The sequence below is a fragment of the Haliaeetus albicilla genome, chromosome 2, assembly GCF_947461875.1.
Source record: "Haliaeetus albicilla chromosome 2, bHalAlb1.1, whole genome shotgun sequence".
NCBI classification, from domain to species: domain Eukaryota; kingdom Metazoa; phylum Chordata; class Aves; order Accipitriformes; family Accipitridae; genus Haliaeetus; species Haliaeetus albicilla.
The window spans coordinates 75,954,297-75,975,796 of NC_091484.1; the positions used below are offsets into that span (position 1 = coordinate 75,954,297).

Here is a 21,500-nt window from a genome sequence, read left to right on the forward strand (position 1 = left end):
GAAATCTTCTGAAAGATGACAATGTTTCTCCCAGGCCAAGGATCCTGCTCTTTGAATCTGACCCTTCAGCTCCCTCCTTTGGCTCCTAACCACTACTTCAACTTCACTTGAGTTTTAAGAAGGTTCAAAACATGAGAAAATTAATTGGAAAAAAATATTAATTAAGCTCCTCATTGATGCACTGATGCTGAAGGAAAAACAGGCACGACACATATTTTTTGTGTTGCTGACACTAACAAGGTTTCCTGAAGGCAAATTCAAATATCATAGAAACAAGAACTGCCTCAGTGCCTATGAAAAACTAAGCTGACAGGGTGGCAACATCACTTTCCACCAGCCTACATGCAATCTGCATCTCTGGTAGAATTGGAGACACCACCTTCGGGGCTGAAAAACACGTGCCCAGAATCAGTCATGTGTTGGCCAAAGCTCAGTTCATGTTAAATACTTGCATAACTCTTTTCTGTCTCACCCTCTTGAAGACTGAAACATTTAAAATGGTAACAACCTTATACTGTTACCCAATATTTCTCTGCTTCCAGGAAGATGTTTCACTTCACTGAAATGCAGATTTTAATCGTATTCAGGCTTAGCAGGAGGGTCATTAGATTAGAAAGGAGATAGAAAAGGAGGTGGTCTGGACACTCTGTTCTCTCTGGACCACAGAAGGTCACATCACTGGAGTCCTCTTCATGTACCTTATGCATGACAATCATGTTACATCAGACAGTGCAGAGTTATCTTCCAGCCAGCTTCTACCAGGTAAACTGAGGAAGCACAGCTTTATGTCTTTACTTGCACCGGCTTTGCAAATCTAAGGCACACTGGGCTCCCTGCGGCCAGATTTCAGGCTAATGATGGAGACATACTGTCTAGAGGACTTTTTCCTTTGCTTTAGCTAGGACGTGACTGCTAACCTATCCAAACCAAATCAGCTAATGATTTGAACTAATAACCACCTAATGACAGCACTCTTAGCAATCCAGATGACAAGGATCTTTCTCCCTCTAACAGAAATTCCTGAGAGGTCCTGCCAGTGTCTAGAGCACGTCTTCTTTTGAGGCTCTGAACTCCATTCCCAGTTCAGTCACTTTAGACTTCTTCCTGTTGCCAGGATGATCTCATCACCAGTACAGTTTAAAGACACTACATCTCCTCTCCAAAGACTTTCAGAAGCAACTGGGAAGTATCTTTGTCATCCAAGATGCCTCTGAGTTCATTGCTCTCCTGTTCTGAGCCAGCTGGAAGATGGGTAGCTGTGGCTAATGTGACTGTGCTCCTAAGCAGGATACATTAGCTTAAGCCCAGCATGGTGCTAACTCAGCTACACAGCTTGAAGCCACCTCAGAACATTAGCAGAACCAAATTCAGATCCAGCTGCCACAGGCCACATAGACAAGACCAAAGTTCCTAATTTATAGTTCTATTTGGAGACTAAGATGTATTTTTTGCTGCCTGAGACTCTCATTTGTCTTCTAAGAGCACAGATTTGTGCCAGACGCAGCAAAGGTCTCTTTGACACAGGAGCTTGCAGGCTGAGTAGAAGCTTTCTGTTTGTCACACATTATGCCATCAAACAGCCAGTTGGATCAAAATGATTTCTGTACCTGATTCCTGTGCCTGGAGAAGGAGCTAACTGATTGTTCAGAGGATGGGATTCAGTCTGATGTTAGGACACCTACATGTGGGTATCTACCCAACATCTAAACCAATATCTGAAGCATGGGCTGGAAAGTTATGCACACACAGGCATCTAGTGCCCCTTGAGGTGCACTCGGGACACGCTGTGCTTCCTAGTTGGTCCCAATGACTGACCTCCAGTTGCTCCTGCTGAAGGACACAGGTATTCCAGAAGGCCTATGTCACACCTGACATGCATGGAGATACACTGGGGCGTTTTAAACTACACCGTGTAACTACATGCAGGCAACTAGATCCCAGCCAAAGTGGGAATCTAGGAGCAAAGTAGTCTCAGAGCACAGTTTTATCAGCTACTGCCACAGGTCTTGGCCGCAAGTAAAGCAGTGATGTATTAATGTAATCCAGTGAATGTGTGTTACAGGAGCTTATGCCCCCTAAGACTGACCCTCAGCTGAAAAAAACTAGAATTTCTCTCGCTATATTACCAACAGCACTCTGTCATAGAGCATGTAGCACTGGTCACAGGGTTGATTTTGAAAAGTCCTGCTTTCCTGTCCCATGTATCAATCACCGCATTTGAAGTCAAACCATGTAAGTCTAGCATTCTGGCTGTGAGTGGCCAAGCTTGAAAGCAGTGTTGTTTTCTGTATTAAAAATAAACATGGAACACAGGGCATACCTCCTGGCTGATGCTTAGCATCTGCTAGGATCAGTCAATAAATAACAATAGACCCACATGTATGCTTGCATCTCACCTTTAATCAAAACGGAGGATTAGGGAAATCTGTGGGGATTCTTTTTTTTTTTCTGAGATCACAAAGCAACCCAAGTATTCATCTGTAACACTGAGCATTATGTAGAGATTTCAAAAATATTCACAAATATTAATATTTGCAAAGCTTGTCACAAATCTTTAAAGATCTAATAAATGAGTTTTTAAGCTTTTGCAAACAAGGGTGGGGGAACATCTGCACTTTCATCTGTTTAAGGAACATGCTATTTAAGAAGTTTTAAGCTATCACCATAGCTGCAAAGTTTTTAAAAGCAAAAACAGAGTAAAGGAAATAATCCTGTCCTCTAGTCACAACACTTCTCCAGCCTCTTCAAATAAAACTCCTCGGTATTTGCTTGTGCAGAGATAGCAACCGTTCAAGTCATGCGGACAAACACACAAAGAGTGTCATTAAAATGCAGCAGCATTTTCCTGAGCTGGTACAGCAGACTGCTACTATCAGCTCAGGTTTCCCATACCAGTTAAATCCCATCAAAGATTTGAAGCCTTCGCCCAGCTCTATTCCCCATTCTCTAAGTCAGCACTGGCTGCTACACACCCCCCCTCTTGTTCATTTTTAAGAGGGTAGTTTCACAGAAGTGCAGATCCATTCCAGAGATGGTCTTCTGTCCCCCTCAACCCCAGCCACGCTTTCAGTCCCCTTGCTTGTGCTGGCCCCAGCACACCTGCAATAATGCAATAAGATGTTTTAGGAAACTAATTTATCCAAAAGATAACCCAGCAAAAAGTTAGTTTTTCATTTTCAGTGGGAAAGAAATGAAAGGAGGGGCTGCACTGGGGTGGTCCCAACTTAGATCAGCTTAAATTGCCATGAGAGCCTCTCCATTACGCTAGACCACCTTGAATGTGTATCAGTCCCTCTGGATGGCAGTCCTGTACTGGTACATTTTTTCTTACTTTCTAGAAGCCTCTAGCAAATGGAGGTGTGTGGGGGTGAGTTACCACCAAATTACCTAGCCAGCGGGTAAGAGCAGGCACTCCTCAGCAGCTGGTGTGTAGTTATCTGTTTTCTGATTCATTTGTCAAAGCCCACATTCAGCAACAACATGGATCTTACAAGATGGATGCTGGGCCACAGCCAAAGCACATCATGCCTGTTTTGGGTACTGGACTAGTCCAGATAGTTCCCAAGTACTAAATCTGGATTAGCTCTGCAAGCAGCCCTCAGTAGGTGAGACCTTGTCTTCCTCCTCTCTGTTCACAACTGGCATGGCACAACTCCAATGACAGAATGAACCCCAAAACACAAAGAGGCCTGAGCTGCTGGGCTCCACCCTGGCTTTTAGAGGGGAAAATCACCCCTGGCAGAGAGACAGCATGAAGCCTATGTGTGCTTGTGTCCCACCATAGCACTCAAAACAGGAGGAAGAGAAACAGAACACGGCACAAAAGGCTTGAAGTTTTAAACTGTGTGAGGATGAATGTCTATGACACCTCCAAGAAAAGCTAAGACATTTGACAAGAAAAGGACTTGGCATAATAGCTTGCCTTTCTGAAGGAGCTTAACCCTATATACTAACTTCATTCTGTAAACTCCTATGTAATGCAAGACTGGCTCAATCTTTTAAAGACAGCTGGGACCTGAGTCTGCTTTTTATGTATTTGTCTGCTGCTACATATTTGCTGAAGGAAAAATGACACTGAGATTTGGAAAGGCCAGTTGTTGATGAGACCTCAGAACTGATAGGTACAGGGTGGAATCAGCTGGTGAAAGCTTATTTTTCAATGCCAAAGAAGCTTTTGGTCTTATTGTCATTATTACTAATATTTACTGTAGCAGCTGTAGGCTCCGAACAAAGCTAGGAAGGATCTGCATAAACCTATATCATCAGGGACAGAGCATAATAAAGCATCCTCTTTTAAAAAACATGTGAGTAGGGGATATGGAGAGAGGACAAGTGATTTGCTTGAATTCACAGGGAGGATTTGTTGCAGAGACAGAAACGGAATCTGTGTCAGAAGTCCCAAATTAGTATGTTAACCTTAAGCTTAGCTTTGCATTCATGTACACTGAGAAATGTCATTGAAAAGAATGAAGGGAAAAATACAGACCTTGTCATCCAGAATAGGCTCGCACTGAGAGTAGTTTATCTTGGAAGCCCATGTCCCATTGCCCAGGCATTCTCTGTAGGCATTTCCTGGTATGGACCAAAATAAAAGAGAGATGAACACTCTGTGCTGGACTTTAAACAGCCTAGCAATTTCACAGATTTAAGAAAAGGTTAATGAAGCAGATTATTCACAAGACAAATCAATTTATCCCACATCCATACAGATCACTGAATTTCATATTGCTGTTGTCTATTTGCACTTTTTGACTGTTTCTTCTTGGAGTGACATAGCCAAAATAAAATAAAATAACTGGTAACATTTGGGTCAACTACAGAAACTTGTGCTAAAGGTTAAGGACCTCAGTTTCCGTTTCTTTCACTAGTTTACAAATTCACACACTTCCCTCTCTCTCTTACTGGAGAATCAGGTATAGACTGCCATTTCCTGTGCAATTTTCCCCTGAAGGCTACACAGGTGATTAGACTTCTTTCCTCACTGCTCTGTTTATTATTATTCAACATCCCAAGCTAAATATATCTCGGGGCATCTTTTACGCCCTTCCTCTGAGACCAGGTCTGAATGGGATTCAGGTGATTGGATCCAAGTTAACATCCCTGAAAACCCTTGTATTTGGTCCCTCCTTTTGGCCGGTGCTGAAGCTCTCTGTGCAGAATGGTTGCTGATTTTGAGTCTCTGCAAAAAATGTCTGACTCTCCAGACACTGAGTGGGAAGCTTTGATGCTTAATCAGATGTTGAATCCCACTTCCAAGGTAGTGCTCATCTGAAACGCTTGTTTTATTCATTCTGACTCTTCCTTTCCCTTGCCGTATCTTTCCAGCTCAGGCGTGGGGACCACAAACACAATCAACAATATGAGACACTTAGAATGTCCAACTGGGTCTACATAAGTACCTGAGAGGGAAAGGCGCACTTGAATCAAGGAGTTATTTACCCATGCAAAAGGAAAACCACTTTTCTTTTTCTGATTTCCCTCTAGATGAGAAATTGACAGAAAACAAGAATAGCTTGAAGTTGGGTGAAAGAGAGGGGGAGTGTCAAAACTAGGGAAAGAAGACCCCTTTGACCCCAAGGCTCCCTTCAAACATTGCTCTTAGTTGAAAAAGAAAGCAAATATTAGGAGTGCTCCCCTCATCCACACTAACTTCTTCCTCTGCTCTTCTCATTGTCATTTCCATTTTACAGGTACAGAAACAGAAGCAAGACGTGTGTACATGACTTCCTGAAAATGACCTGGCAGGACCGTGGCAGAGCTGTGAACCATCACAAACCATGTATTCTACCTTATCAGGCCACGATGCCTCTGCCTCCTGCCCTGCATCTTCCCTGCTCATTAAAACCTTCTTTTCAGAAGGATAAATGTGTCTCATATTTGTTGTCCAAAAGAATTATTAGAGAACAGATCATGATCAGAAAAGCAAGATCGAGTGTAACAAATGCCATCCCTTTCCACCTCCATTTTGCTGTGTAACCCCTCCACTTAGAATATTAGGAGCCACAAAACGTGTCTCTGAGCTCTCTTTCAGTGCAAATGCAGGAATCCTATACAACACCCACATCAAAGCAGTTCTTTGCGAAACAGTGATCTGGGTGTATGAGTTCTCACACCGGACTCTTACATGGTGAGTATCTGAACGAGAGGAGGATAAAATCAAACTCTGAATTTCTCTAGTCCAGAATCTCCTCCAGTATCAGCCACTTCTCGGAAACAAAAGCGGCTAGTAGATCTGACTTCTGGGAATGTCTCATTCCAAACTCTAGTAGTCATAAGTAATTTATACCCCAAAGCAAAGGTCTTTTTTCTTTCTTCCAAATGTCTTACAGCATTAGTTCTAATAGCCACATGGAAACAAGTTTCCGATCATACTGAATGTATTTTCATACATCTATTTTACTAACATAATGCAGATCTTCTACCCAGTGCTTTAAAGGAGAAATATCTGATTTAGTGAGTGAGGTAATATTAGAGAGTAAGAGCCTCACTGCAGGCATCTGGAAGACGCAGCTCTTGTTCATGCACTGATGAATCCCATGGCATATAGTGAGTCTAGCATTTCTTGGCAACATTGGACCAATTGCATATGCACCAGACAGAGGCTTACTGCGTTCACAGACAGTAACATCTGGCATGTGCTGAACTTCTTGTGTGCTTTTATGTATCTCTGCACAGAAGATCCTGGATAAAATAATGGCAACTTGAAAAAATCATCTTAGACTTTTTCACAGCAGCAAACAGCTGCTTCATAGCATCCCTACTTACTGTCAAAAATAGCACAGAGAAGATGAAACAATAACAGACACTGGACTCAACGACAGACTGAGACACTGGGACACGTGGAGTTGTAGCACTGATAAAAGCAGGAAAGAGATGCCAAAAAGATGACAGATACATTGGTTCTATGAAAGACAGCGATGGAAGATACGTGTCCCCCAGCTTCAGGGTACGTAAAGGAAGAGAAGAGGGAAACCAAGTCAGTGATCTTACCAAGAGACTTCTATGATCTCTTTGGTGATTGAACATGCAGAAGAATATTCCTTCTCACCTGGTTTTCCAGTGAGAACTGGGATTAATGTGCTTCGTGCTAGAAGCATTCTTGCCCTTTGCTTTAAAACACTGTGTACAGAAAGAGACTGGATTAAGTGCAGTTTTTCTTAACGATTGTCTTGAAAAAATACGGAGAAAATGGAAGAGTCACGATGGAGAACTCCATTGTAGAAACAGACAATGAACACCCAGGAAAAGAACAGTTACATGATCTTTCTAGGGCAACAATAGCTAATGAGAGCTATTAGCACTATTTCTTTTCTTCCTAGTTAAAAAAAAAAAAAAAAATTGTGCCAATTTTCATTTTCTTAGACAAATGGCATACTGAAGAACTCAGTATGCTTTCTCTTCTTATAATTTCTCCTTCCTTATTCTAAAGAACAGATACACAAAATAAAGACATTTTTGGAAGTTATAACTTGTGGTTATTTGTGCTCTGCGTGCCCTTGCACTCATATAATACAATCGGACAAGCAGATTTAATCTTCATGCAAAAGAATACTGAGCAGTAGATGACTCATGATGACACAGGAAACACACAGCCATTTTACACATAGCTTTTGACACATCATCCAATATTAATTTCTGTGCTTCAGTCTATGGCCTCTTCTTTGAAAATGTTGATTTCCTTTTGTTGTAGATTATTAGCAATGTTTGTGGCACTTGGTTGCTTCTGCTTCACTATCAGTTCAGGGGATGGGCAAGGAGGTAAAAGGGAACTCCCTGAATAGAAAGAAATATCCAGTAGGGCTCAGACTGTCACTCAGGTTGCTAGCTTCCATTAAATGTATTTCGTCCCCTCCAGGCCAGCCAGCGTAACATGTGCATTTTCATATTTCCTCTAAGGACTGATTCAGTCATGCTGTTCATAGTAATTTCCTATCAATAAAGCCGATGACAGCAATGGCAGTGTTCCCAGAGTCAAACGCAGCAATTAGACCCCCTCAGACAGCGTACTGCAATCCTTTCCACTACTGTTCCTGGTTTGCAGTGGTGGCTGCTGTTTTGACAGCTCATTGCCAGACCTTGATTCTATGCACCAGCCAACATTTCAGCTCCATACACAATATAGATGCACATACACAAAGACAGTGGAAGTACCAACATTTGCAGTTCTCATGGGCTCTAAGGTGATGTGAAAGGGATCTCCATTTCTGGAAAACTTTGTATCACATCATAAAGAGGTAGGTAAAAGATTTGAGCATGACTATAACAAAGCATTGGCAGGAATAGAACTGGGAAACCCTATTCTCTACAACCAGCCACCCATAGCAGGAACAGGGACTCTTCGATGTACAAAGCTATCGTAAAAGCAATGCTTGCTGAAAAGTCCTAGCAAACAAAATTGTTCCAACCCGCTTCATAAAGTCTTTGTTAGCAATGTGTCACTGTTCACCCTTAGCTTAAATAGTCCTTAAGAGTCCCTTCAGCAAGCAGGGAACTTTTACCACTGCAGATTTCACAGGGTCTTCAGAAATGACCTCCTGTTGGTAAGCGTTCAGGAATGAGCAGTGTGGTGAGGATACCGTAGGAAGCAGTATGGTGCCAAATCTCCACGAGTCCAGCTTTTGGGAAAGGCGTGCCCAGCTCAGTCTGTTTTTTTATGGTTCTTCTCTGAATAAAGTCCGAGAAACAATCAAATAACTACACTCATATATGCTTGTACATACATACCCACATACACACCCACATACACGCACACACTACTATATAGAACTTGATCTTTTCTTAGTGGAGTATAATCATTTAAGAGCAAGAGAGAAATTCCAAGGCAGAGATCAAAAGCTCCTTGAATGGAGAAGAAAAATACAGTGTTGCATTTATCCAAAAACAGATCATGATAATCACAACTCAGCCTGGTTTTGGGGTAAACAAGATTTTTAAGAAACCCCAGCATATCTGTTGTTTAAATAAAGAGAAGCTGATCAACCCAGATTTGAGCAATGCATCCCCAAACAGCCCATACACCACTAATAATGGATAACGATTTTGATCTGACATGGAAGGACATGAGAGAAGCTGGCAGACTTTATTTATTCATTTTGAAGGACTCCTCACACTCAGGATAGCTGGTGTTTGATGAGGGCTGAGACCTCCAAACTCTGTTTACAGCTTTGCCCATAACCCTATTCAGCATCCCTGCCACTCAGTACTGGTATGACAAGACTAGTTCTCGGAAAACTGGCATGGGATGTGAGCAGTTTTTCACAATTAAGCTTGGGGACCTTTATCCCAGAACAGTAGTGTGACTTTTAGCTACCTGAACTCATGCAAAATGAATTCCTTCCCAACATGTTACACTTTATTAACAACACTGCTAGAGACTCATCTAAAAAGACCTCAGTGTCTAACCAGCAAATGGAGCAGCAACAGCCAACATTTGTCATCCCAACTGCGATTTTGCTGCTACTTAGAAACCACTGAATTTGGATGACTGTGATAAGTCTTAGTATTCAGTATGACTGACTGCTTCAAAACTGCAAGTGCTTACATGAAGATTATATTTAAAATACTGATAACCAGTAACACCAGGCAACAAAAGTAAACACACACAGAGAGTAGCTGCAAAAGCTTTACCAATAGATGGATTGAAAACTGGCTGAATGGCCAGGCCCAGAGGATGTTGATCAGTGGCACAAAGTCTAATTGGAGGCCGGTGACTAGCAGTGTACCCCAGGGATCAATACTGGGTCCAGTCCTGTTTAACATCTTCATTAATGATTTGGATGATAGGGAAGAGCGGAAGCTCAGCAAGTCTGCAGATGACACCAAACTGGGAGAAGTGCCTGATAAAGCCAGAGTGTCATGCTGCCATCCAGAGGGACCTTGACAGGCTGGAGAAATGGCCTGACAGGAACCTCATGAAGTTCAACAAGGGGAAGTGCAAAGTCCCGCACCTGGGGAAGAACAACCCCGTGCACCAGTATATGTTGGGGGCTACCCAGCTGGCAAGAAGGCAAATGGTATCCTCGGCTGCATTAGGTAAACTATTGCCAGCAGGTCGAGGGACGTGATCCTTCCCCTCCACCTAGCACTGCTGAGGCCACCTCCAGAGTACTGTGTCCAGTTTGGGGCTCTTCAGTACAAGAGACACATGGACATACTGGAGAGAGCTCAATGGAGGGCCACATGATGATTAAGGGACTGAAGCACCTCACATGTGAGAAAAGGCTTAGAGAGCAGGGACAGTTCAGCCCAGAAAAGAGAAAGCTCCAGGGGGATCTTATTAGTGTACATAAACACCTGAAGGGAGGATGCAAAGAGGACAGGGCCAGGCTCTTTCCAGCAGTGCCCAGTGACAGGACCAGAGGCAATGGGCACAAACTGAAACACAGGAGGTTCCATCTGAACATTAGGAAAAACTTTTCTGCTGTGAGGGTGACTGAGCACTGGCACAGGTTGCCCAGGGAGGCTGCAGAGTCTCCATCCTTGGAGATACTTAAAAGCTATCTGGACATGGTCCTGGGCGACTGGCTCTAGGTGGCCCTGCTTGAGCAGAGGGGTTGGACCAGATGACCTCCAGTGGTTCCTTCCAACCTCAACCATCCTGTGATTCTGTGATTAACAGGACACTATTATCCTCTGGAACAACATTAAAACACAGCTTAGGTTCAGTGTTTTATGTCAGTTTAAGAGGTAAAACCTTGACTTTAATTTTATTTCTAACAGCAGATGATGTTGTGTTTCCAAACGGAATATACAAAGAGGAGTATTTGATAAGTGACTTTTTTTTTTTCTTTTTTTTTTTAATTGACCCTGTTGAAGAACATAAAGCCTTTCAGGTAGCGGTAACTCAATCTGTATAGATTGGCCTGGTGGCAGGCTTGTATTTAGTCAGTAAAAGGCCATTAAAAGATGAAACAAACAAGAGACAGGAGCACAAGGTAAAGGTAAGTGGATGTAATTCCCATCAGGAAGTAACCATATCCTCCAGTCATTAGTGGGTGAAAGACAATTCCAGACACGGCAGGCGAGCACTACTGTAATGGATCTTGTCCTTGACAACTGGAACTAAGCTGGTTTTGAAAAAGATTTTAGTCATCTTGCTGTGTCTCATGTAGATGACTTTCTGACAAGGTTTAAACTTCCAGTCATCTTTAAAATGGAAATCTGCCTTCTCTAACTATTTATGCCTCTGGTCCTGGATCCCACACACACAGAGTGACCCTATAATCTTGAGACAAGTTCATCTGCTACTGGAGTGAAGGGAATAAATAGGTAAATGAATAAATAAATAAAACACAGTCTGTTAAATTCTGAGCTGTGCACAGCTAAGGGTATTTGACTGCTTTGGCAGCTTGCTGATCCATGTTAGCTGTCAGCCAAGCTGAAATGAAGGGTCCATCAACCAGAAAACCAGAACCCCCACTGAACAAACTCCCTAGAAAATACAAAGTTTTGGAAAGTGGAGTTAGTAGTAACTATGGCAATCTCAGAGAATCACAGATGCAGTAACCAACTGAAAGAGTACAGTGGGTCATGTCATCCATCTCCCTACCAACAGGATTTGTTCAGTCCAGATTAAAAAATGTAAGCCCTAAGAATTTCTAGTAATTGCTTTGTAAAACTATTTCAGACAGTCTGTTAAGTCTCTCCACTGGCAATTTTTTTGCTGATATCCTAAATAACTTTTTTTTTCCCTCCTTTTTAAGACAACTATTAAAACTCTTGTTGCCTCTGCATTGCCCTCTGACCAAGTTGAATAACTTGCCTTCCTTTTCCAGGTAGGTTAAACCTGCATATTCACCACAAGCCAGAGTTCAACCTTGTAATTTTAGAATACTTGCAACTAGCCTTGTTCAGCACATCTTACCAGTCCTTTGCTACACTGGCTTCAGGCCACAGCAAAGCAGGCTGTTGAGCAGCTCCCAACATGGTGCTCCCAACATAGAAGTATTTATGCAAAGTTTGCCAATGGAAAGCAAGCACAAATAAGTGAGGTTTTTCCTTACATTTGCAACATTAAAATAGGTTCTGTGAAATGTTGGCCTTTAAAATTAGAAGGGACAGTAGAGAAAACCTGTCTTGTCTCAGTGCCAGGCTTAAAGCTGGATGACATTTTCTGAGCTGAATAAATTATTTTTGAAATACACATTTTTGGGGTGAAACACTTGTTAAGTCTGGCAAACTGGACCTAGGTTTTACCCTCCAAAAAGAAAAATTTTAGAAAAATTCAAAGAACACAGAAGTAAAACAAAATAAAACATTCCAGTGTTGAACATTGTAGCCCCTAAGTTACTCACAACATGGAGTACTTCGACTTTGGTCCTTCCACTGTTGGACTTCAAGAGGAACTTGAACACAGTTCAATGGATTCCTTCCTTTCAGAGTGTCCTAATCACTGGGATATTGCGAGATTTTCCCAGTGTCTCCTCCAAATAATTTTTATTCATTTAATGTCCAAAATAAGACACTTTACTTGGTATTAAGCAAAAATTTTTCTCTTGGGTACTTATCCACCATGATCCCCAGTAAATCCACCAGGAACTGCATGATATAAATTCCTTAGATTGGCTGCTCAGATTTCATAGTATTCAGATCAAATGAGACAGAAAAAAACCTGTGTTGCATAAAGGATACATCACTTTATGCGTATACTATTCTTAGCCCTTTTCCAAAGTCTCAGGAAAACAGCAAGCCTCTAAAAATAGGGGCTGAATCATGGGGCTATAAATTATTTATTCATGTGCCATCTTTCCTCTTTGGTGGGCTTCTTCTGATTGTTGCAGTGACAAGCTAGAGCCAGGTAGGATCCACAATGCACCAGTACACTGCTTGCTATTTCTAGAAATCATAAGTGACAGTGGTATAATTGTAACAGCAGTCAGACGTCCATGAGATTGAAAAGAAAAATCTCTCTCCACATACTTTATTTGTGAATGAGGGATACTCAGACAAAAATAAGGAGAGGAAAGAACAGTTATCCAACCAATGCTTATTATTTTGTACATCAGCCAGAATCATCCTGAAAGCCAAGCATTGTGCAAAAAGAGAGGTCTTCTTAGATGTCATGGTTGGGATTTTTTTTGACATTCATGTAGAATTATAATGCACTTATGGAAGAGTCTTGGAAGGCAGATAAATAATACTTTAGGCAAAAAATATTCCCCTAGAAAAATATTTCTGACCTCAACTCTGTCTAGTTCACCAACCTGATGTTTCCTCAGGCTTTCAAGCACGTAAGAAACTTTGCTCAGCTCTCTGTTGTTTTATTTTGCCAAGAAGTCTTAAAATGCTTTATGAGAAGCTCAAGCAGTCTAATTATGCTCACTTTCTGTATTGATTTCCTGTCTGCTAAAAAGCTCAAATGATTCACCCAGGTCATATAACATGTCAAAAGCAAAGGAAGGAACAGAACCTTTTAGAAGTCCTCCAGACTTCTTCAGTTTAGAAAAACATTTCTCTGGATTTCTACCCCAAGGCATACTCCGTTAGCCTTATTGATAAAGGTTATAGTCTTGCCCACACCTTTGCGCCCACTCTCACACAGACCCTCTCAGTTATGTATACAGCACTTCTGAACGCAACTTTCCTTAGACAAGTTGAGCAGGTTTAATGCTTGCTAGACTGTAGGAGTATAAAAGGGCATCCAAGGTATACAGTTCTGTTTCTCTGTATGTCTTTCTCCATCTCCTATTTTTCACCTAAGTGAAGGTCCAAGAATCAACATTTATTAAATCTTCTCCAGGCAACGCCTGGCTGCCTCCTAGACAGATTGGCTAGGAACCTACTTGGTGTGTTGCCCTGTTCACTGCAAACCAAACTGAGACCTGGATCACACATGTATGTCCTTCCTGGGCCAGCCAGCTGTTCCCTTGCTTCTCATTTCTGAGACGTGCCTCACTGCTGAGCTGTGGCTAGATCTTGGGCTATGCTTTCACCTTCTTAACAACAGCTAATTCCAGGACCCACAGCCTGACCTCTGTGCCCCTACCTCTTTTCTCTGAACTCCCAGGACTGACCTAAGTAGGTTCCAGTCCAGAGTTTCTGATTCTGATGTATCATCTCCACTGTGCTCAGCAGGTCACTCTTGTCCTCGGCTGGGGCTGCCTGGCAGCAAGCATTGCCATTGTAGCACCTTAAGAAAGATCCCGTAGATTGAATTGCGCAAAGCTGTTAGAAAAGTGCCTCTTTTCAACTTTGCTCAGTGAAATATCTGTTAATATAAAACTACACACAAAGGAAAGTACACATTCTTTTTGACTTTCCAATCCCTTGCAAGTCAATGCCACACAGTTCACCTCAGGAAATGCAAACACAACTTCTTGCAATATTTTTTACTCTTTTCATTCCTCCAGGTTTACCAAAAACTGTTTCATAAAATACATCTCTTTGATAGTGCATATTCTGTTTCTTTCAAGCTTCATTTTGAACTGTTTCAGGATTGAGGTGTGGACAGTGGCAGGCAACCCCCAAATGGTTGCCCTTTCCCAAAACAATCACTCCTCAGAAGGAAGATTGGGGAATTATCCTGGAAGCTGCTTTCTTTGTCACATGTCCTTACAGCTCCTGTTAATCATTCAACAAAACAGAATTATTTTTTATTTCTCTAATTATTATCCCTATATACTGTTAATTTTCTTAGGAAATTATTTCATGTCTTGTAATCAAGAAAACTCTTGTTCTGAAATGCCAGGACCATGCTGTTACAGAAACAGCTGAGGGAACACCAAGAAGATGGTGAGACAGAGAAACTGAACAGGCTCACTACCATTTGATAAATGCTCAGTTAATCCTGCTTTCACAAACATGCAGGTGCACAGGTTTTTTCCTCATACTGATTGACGTGACAGAGTTTGGGCCACATGTGTCAAAAGCACTAAGGAAGGGTAAAAAAGGAAAATAATCCCTTCTTTCTAGCGTCTGTCAAAAAGTGCTGCAGTGCCTGAAATTAAAAGTATACCCTGTAATACTGTGCAAAGTTCATCATTTTGAAACAAATGGAGGTTACTTTCTTCCATATTGTGTTACTGTGCTGAAGTTGAGATGAAGATGCAGGGTGAGTCTGCAAACTCTCAAGGCTATTGGCACTTTGCAGCTAATTCCCTGAGACAGCACATATGCAAATATGAATGCACACAGAACCCAATGGTTTTCAGCTCAGGCCTGCATGTATTTTTAAGCAGAAAGATAAAAAAGGGAGATTATGAAGCAACCTGTATTGAACTATTCCTCAGGTTACCACCTTTTCCCTTCACCAGCTTGCCGGCACAAAAAAACAAACAAACAAACAAGCAAAAAAACCCCCAAACCAAACCTCTTCATTCAAGTTGAACAGAAACCACAATTTATTTGACTCCCCCAAAAACTGTTGCAAAATAAAAGTCTGAAATTCATGCTGGGCTTAACATTTCCACACACGCACCTATTTAAATTAATCTTTGCTGAAAGGCCAGGTATCACACACAAGAAAGATTAAACATTTGTCCCTCATTTAGCATGCACAGATATCACTTCTAGTTCAGCAAAGTCACGGAAACTTGGATTGCTGGAAACTAAAACAGCACCCTAGAGCAGTCTTTCTTCATGCTTGTCCTATTCTTATACTCTTCTCTACATATGAAACTAAGCTCAAGACTAAGACATATAAATTCTGATGTCATGATGAAGATGCTCATATGTAAGTGAAGGTTATAATGTACATGCTGCTAGATAGACATCCAGCACTATTTGAGATGGCCCATGGTGTCCATGACATCCACTCAATCCAGGCCATCCAAATAATACTAAATTCTTAAGTTTAAGCAAGTGAATTGACCCCTAGTTATTGCAGCCAGCACAGTCTAGACAGGTTCAGCTGATCAGTGGCCATTTACTTTACGGAGCTGAATTTTTCTTCTCATTGACTAAATCTATATTTGCAATAGAGGGAACTTAATCACCTAGAGCACATATAAGCACCTTCATACAGACAACCAAATTTAGGTGTCTGGGCTAAACAAAATATTGGCCTGGATCAGCCTGTAATTTGATGTGGAACAATCACTCCTATGTCTGTTTTAAAGACTTCCCTCACTTGAGTCGGGATGATGTAATTGTTTTAAGAAACATAGGCTATCATCCAACTAGTGTTCATACGGATCATGCACAAATTACTAGGAAAAAATTCTACGGCCCAGAACATGTGGGAACTTCCACCTACATAGATACCTAAAAAAACCCCATGAGTGAGAAAGGTGTAGTCTAAGAAAAGGTTCTCCCTGCTGGTTAGTTCAACAGGTCATTAATTCTCCCATTGTTCTGTAGTGGTAGCGAGTTTCTGCGAAGCACCGAGTCTGGAGGAGGAAAGTCATTACCCAAGGCTGAAGCACAATTTGTTTCTCAGCCTGATAGACTAGGAGAGCACAGAGCTATGAAACTCCCTGCCCAACCCCCTTCTGGAAGGCTGTCAGGGCACAGGCTGATAATGATGTTTGATCTTTATAGTAATTGCCTCTTAGTTGAAATTTAGAATTCAATTAGTCACTTGCCATAATTACTGAACGCACAGAGAGATGGCAATGACAATGAGAGGTGTAACTGTACTTTATTACCAGTAGTAAAACACTGTGGAATTGAGAAGCACTATGATCTGATTAACACAATAGTGGGAGAGAGGGGAAAGGAGCCCAAGGCTGGAGTTCTCCTATGACAAATGACTCAAGAAGACAATTTGTATAGCCTGTTGAGGTAAATGAGTCCCAGTGTGCAGCCTCCCTCTAGTTTAATTTCTGCTGAGGTAAGTGGGAATGTGGGGAGAAAAGTTCTTGTCACAGAGCCTTCACTGCCTGGAATTTATTCAGGAATTTGATGACCTTATGAAATCTGAGTTGCAATCACGTAAGCAAAGCAGAGCAGCTGTATGAATGGTTCATGATGGACCACAGAGTCAATGTTCACCAGGAATTCTGACCTAGTCCCAGAGCTCTGCAAAAATAAAGAGAAAGGTGGTTGAGAAAAGAAGGAGGTGATGGCTAGGGATGGGACTGGCTTCCAAAATGAGCCCATTCATGTGATATTTGCCTGGTAAAGTTCAAATACCTTTTGACATGGAATTCAGATGAAACCTTCAGTCCAACAGCAGAGGCCATGAGAGGAAAGCAACACACAGAAGAGACAAGGGCCCTCAGAAAATAAGAGCAACCCAGGAACACAAGGAAAGATATCACACACGACACAGGGAATGAGTCTTGCTAAAAGGTCAAGAGGATCTACAAACCTGATTATTGCAGAGTCGGCATTGGGGTTTTGTCTATACCACAGTAACATCAATCGGGAATCAGAACAGTTGTTCGGATTTACAGGGATTTCTCTGATGGTTGTTTTTTCATGTCAAACTCTTGTGCAGATCATAGATCCAGCATTTTATAAGAATCATTGCCTTTTAGAAAGTTACAGTCTTCAGGATGATTCAGACAGATCCTGTCACACTTGCGTGTCTTAGGATGTCTGGACAAAAATGCAACATACGCTACTGTCGGCTTATGCTGTGTTTGGTTGCCAGAAAGCACCATGTCTTCTTCAAGCCTAAATATCCAGCAGGGGAGTTCAGGGAAGCAACAGACTGTCTACAAGAATAAAAAAAAAAAAAAAAAAAAAGACTCCAAGCACGAGACGGATGACCATTTGCCAAAGTCAAGCTTGCCAGCTTTCATAACTAAACCTGATATAAGAGCATAAAAATTCCAGATGCTTCTTGGCGGATATAAGCCCATTTGGCTGAGCTACAATTCTCCTTCTAAAAATGTAACTCCAAAAAGGGGATAAGAATGGGCAAGTTGTCCCAATTTCTATGCAGTCAGCTTGATTCTTCTTAACACCAAAATCCCCCATAATCATACTATCTTATAGGATGAGCAAAATATTCAGCAACACCAAGAGCCTGAATTTTGATTGTGGACATGACTGCTGATGTGACAGGTTATCACAGATTAGGTTTGTTTGAGATGGGAAAGTAAAGTCCCTGCAGATACAGGGAAATACAACAGTAATTCTAAGCATAAAGTCCTATTACAGCTACTAATAGCGCTACACTTTCTATTGATTGCCTCTCCCTATAAATACCCTTCTCTCACTGGGGAGCACAATAACATTTAAAAACAACTGCATGAAAACACTTACCAGGAGAAAAGCAATACCAAGCTCACATCTTTCTTACATGGTCACAATGAGGAACAGGAAATTTTCATTAAAGAAATTACCTTAAAGAGCACTGGGCTTGAGCTCCAGTTTTGCCTCCCCATTTATCAGTTTTTTTCTTCCCACCCTTGAAACTAGTGCAAAAAGGTTTATTGAATAAATAACATAAACTGAGCAAAGCACTGCAATGGAGAACACTGTGTCCAAAGAGATGTGTTATCTGGTAAGAAGGGCGACAGGCATTAGCTGACTTTGTAGTTACACTATGGGCTACATTGATAATGTACCTACTTATTAGAGCATGAATTTGAAAATCCACCAGCTGCTTAAACCATGCTTCCTACACTTTGTATTACCGCTTCCATTGCTGTAAACACTGCTGCATTTGCATGCTTTCCCAAAATGTAGCATGAAAGATGAATCATGTGCCAATCCTCTCTTCTAGGACAGCATGTGTCAAAAATTTAAGTGAGATCAGAAACCCGAGAGAAGTAATATTTCATCTAATGTATGCTAGTACTGGACGGATACCAGGAAATTTGTTTTGCAAGTGATATCAAAAAGGAAGCGGAAAAGTACGAGATTAATTTTGAGGGAACTGTGAAGGACCATATTGTTCTGTAAGGGTTGTTTTCATGCACACACCACCTTATGAAACAGAAAAGGCAGATCAAAGATACGCATTTGGCACTCTGAGTGCAAGATGGGACTGTCTACAGCACTTCTTGGTCTCTGTTTCAGTCCAGTTTCCCCAAGACATCTCCCACCCCGCACAGAAGTGATCCTTCTCCTCAGAAGAAACCCGCCTGTGCATGAAGAGCTGAGCGATCACATGTTGGCCAGGAAGACCATGAATAATCTGCAAAAGCTTAGGCAGGTAGAAAAGAGGAAAAGAGGCTGTTCCCCTGGCATAACCTTATTAATGCAATGCATTGCTCATTTGGAAAACCTGCTGTTATGTGGGAAGGTGCTTTATCATCACCTGATAATTATCGTCTCTTTGGGGTTTGAAATGGCATGGGAGGGAGAAAAAAGATTTTAAAGTCTATTCTAATTTTATAGCATATAATGGGTGCTGTCAGCGCATGCTGTGACAGTCTAAGAAAAGCATTTCACCAGCTTCATTTCTTGGCTAAGCTCTCTGATGAATCTTAAGAGCCTGAGCTCATTTCAACTAGGAAAGGCCATCTAAGAGCCATTCCACATGGTTTTGGGTTCACCATAGCCTGGCAAACGCGTTGTGGCAGCTTCAACATCATCACATGCATCTTTTTAAGACCCATATACATGCGATCTTGTTGCTGTCTGTAACACTTTTCACCATGAAAAGGATCAGGATTTCAAACCAGGCCAAGAACCATCCTTACAATGGTACAGTGCATTCAATCCCCTGAATGCAAACTACCTTCTGGTGGAAGCCTGCCTCAGGGAAAGACCATGGCTACCCTGTAGAGACGATGTCCTTGTATTTCTCTTCCAGCACCAGAGTCAAGGTAATAGAGAAGCATCTGGACAGCCTTTTAGAGCCAAAAGGCAACAGAGACTCCATGGCAATGGAAATTTTGGGAACTGCTGCAGTAAACAGGGGTATGGATTTGTGTACAGTGAGAACAGAAATTGTGCTCCCAAACCTGTGGTGGAAGAGAATATGCTCTCTAAACATGCACTGCTGTGGGTCCTTGATCACCATTGGACTTAACTCAATCACCCACCAGAAGAGAGCTATATAATAGGTACCACTATGCAAACTTCTCAGAGCCAGTTATGTGTCACCTACAGGTACTGAGGTGTCTGAAAACTGAAGGTTGGTGATACTCTGTGTCCAAAATTGGTACTTCAGGTGCACATTATGTTTGGAGTACAGAAAAGCTATATAATATTGTTGAAAAGTATGTTAACTTGACAGTTTGGACCTACTTTTAATTTCATGTGAACATGAAAAAATCTGCAGTGCAACATAAAACTTCTGCACAAGTGAGCATCCAAATCCTGAAGACTCTTCTCTAAGAAAAATAAGCAGTCACTTACAGTTTCCATTGGAAATGTTCATTTTGGCCCAGTGCCTCAAGAGACTAAGTGATGTTCTATTAAACTCTAACACTGTTTGTTTCCATTTTTACTCTATAAATTTTATTTTAAAACACTGCAACAGGGAGACCCAGTCTACCTCCAACTGCTCTATCATCTCCCTTTCACAGAGTAATGCAAAACGACAAAGACCTTCTGGAAGACCTGCAGTTTTTTCTTCAGTAATACATTTGCCACCCCTGAAGGCATACAATTCCATATGTGGGTCAGACCTTATCTCTAGACAAGATAGAAGGAGAGGAATAAAGAAAAGGAACAAAGTTTTTTAAAAAGTAACAAAATGTGGTACAAAGATCCATAGTACTAAGTTCTAAGTTCCAGCATCTCAGCCAGTCTGGCAAGGCAGTCTAATTAGCTGTCACAAACTATGCCTAAAGAATTCTATGAGGCCCCTCTTTTGCTTGCATTGCAATGATGGCTCTCAAAGTCCATTCAAGCAGCCTATCCCATCGTCAAGCCAAGGTAAAATAGGCTTTCCTCACGTACTTGCTTTTAATCATAGAAGCAGTACAGATGTGGAACCTTCTTGAGTTATTACTAAAGATGGACATGTCCAAAGGGTGATTTGGTCTATGCATCTTTCTCTATTGACCAGAAATAGAATTCAGAAGACAGGCTTAGATTAATCATCATTCAGAGATGGCTAAAATTCAGTGAGATAAATCCCACTTTATGTATACGTTCCAAACAAGAATTTACTTTGGATCTTGAGGTTCAGCAAGTACAATGCTACAGTTTTCTAGCATCGAGCCTAGAAGAATTCTAGAGTAATAAAATCTAAATGGAATTGTACATTCTTTCAGGAAGGGTGTGATGTGGCAGGGTCACCTAGGGTGACCATGCAGCAAGCTGTAGCTACAGAAGAGAAGTTAATATTTCCTGAATCTGGACTTTGGTCCCTCTGTGGTTTTAGCAGGAGTAGCGATGGATTAATATCTACAAAAGAACATTTTGAGTCTTCCAAATTAGATTCTTTCTTCTGAAGTGGCATCTGGAGGTTTTGTACAGCACTAACTTCAGTTAGAGTAGCAGAAGCCTCAGAGACCCAGGCCCTCATTGTGCTGTCAAACGTACTCACATGCAATTGAAAACAGGACCTTTCCTAAGTTTCTATGAGCTAAGGTTATGAAGATACAGTATAAGAAGAAGAAACTGGAGGTAGGGTGCAGGCTCCAAGCCAGACAGTGAGAAGACTGCAAATAGCATAACAAAGAAAACCAGTCACAGATCACAGCTGATGATAA

The 21,500-nt window shown here is 41.6% G+C and overlaps 1 protein-coding gene across 5 annotated transcripts in view; it reads right to left on the reverse strand.

Annotated features, from left to right (window-relative positions):
• Positions 1–21,500, reverse strand: part of CRHR2 (corticotropin releasing hormone receptor 2) — a 159,702-nt gene that overhangs the window by 70,713 nt on the left and 67,489 nt on the right. For 3 of the 5 annotated variants that reach the window (XM_069778296.1, XM_069778297.1, XM_069778299.1), the window contains one exon: positions 4,487–4,572. In XM_069778296.1, the coding sequence (XP_069634397.1) occupies positions 4,487–4,572 (86 nt within the window). Of the gene's footprint in view, positions 1–4,486; positions 4,573–6,124; positions 6,259–21,500 lie in introns of those variants that run through there. The other 2 variants (XM_069778301.1, XM_069778298.1) reach the window with 2 other exon arrangements.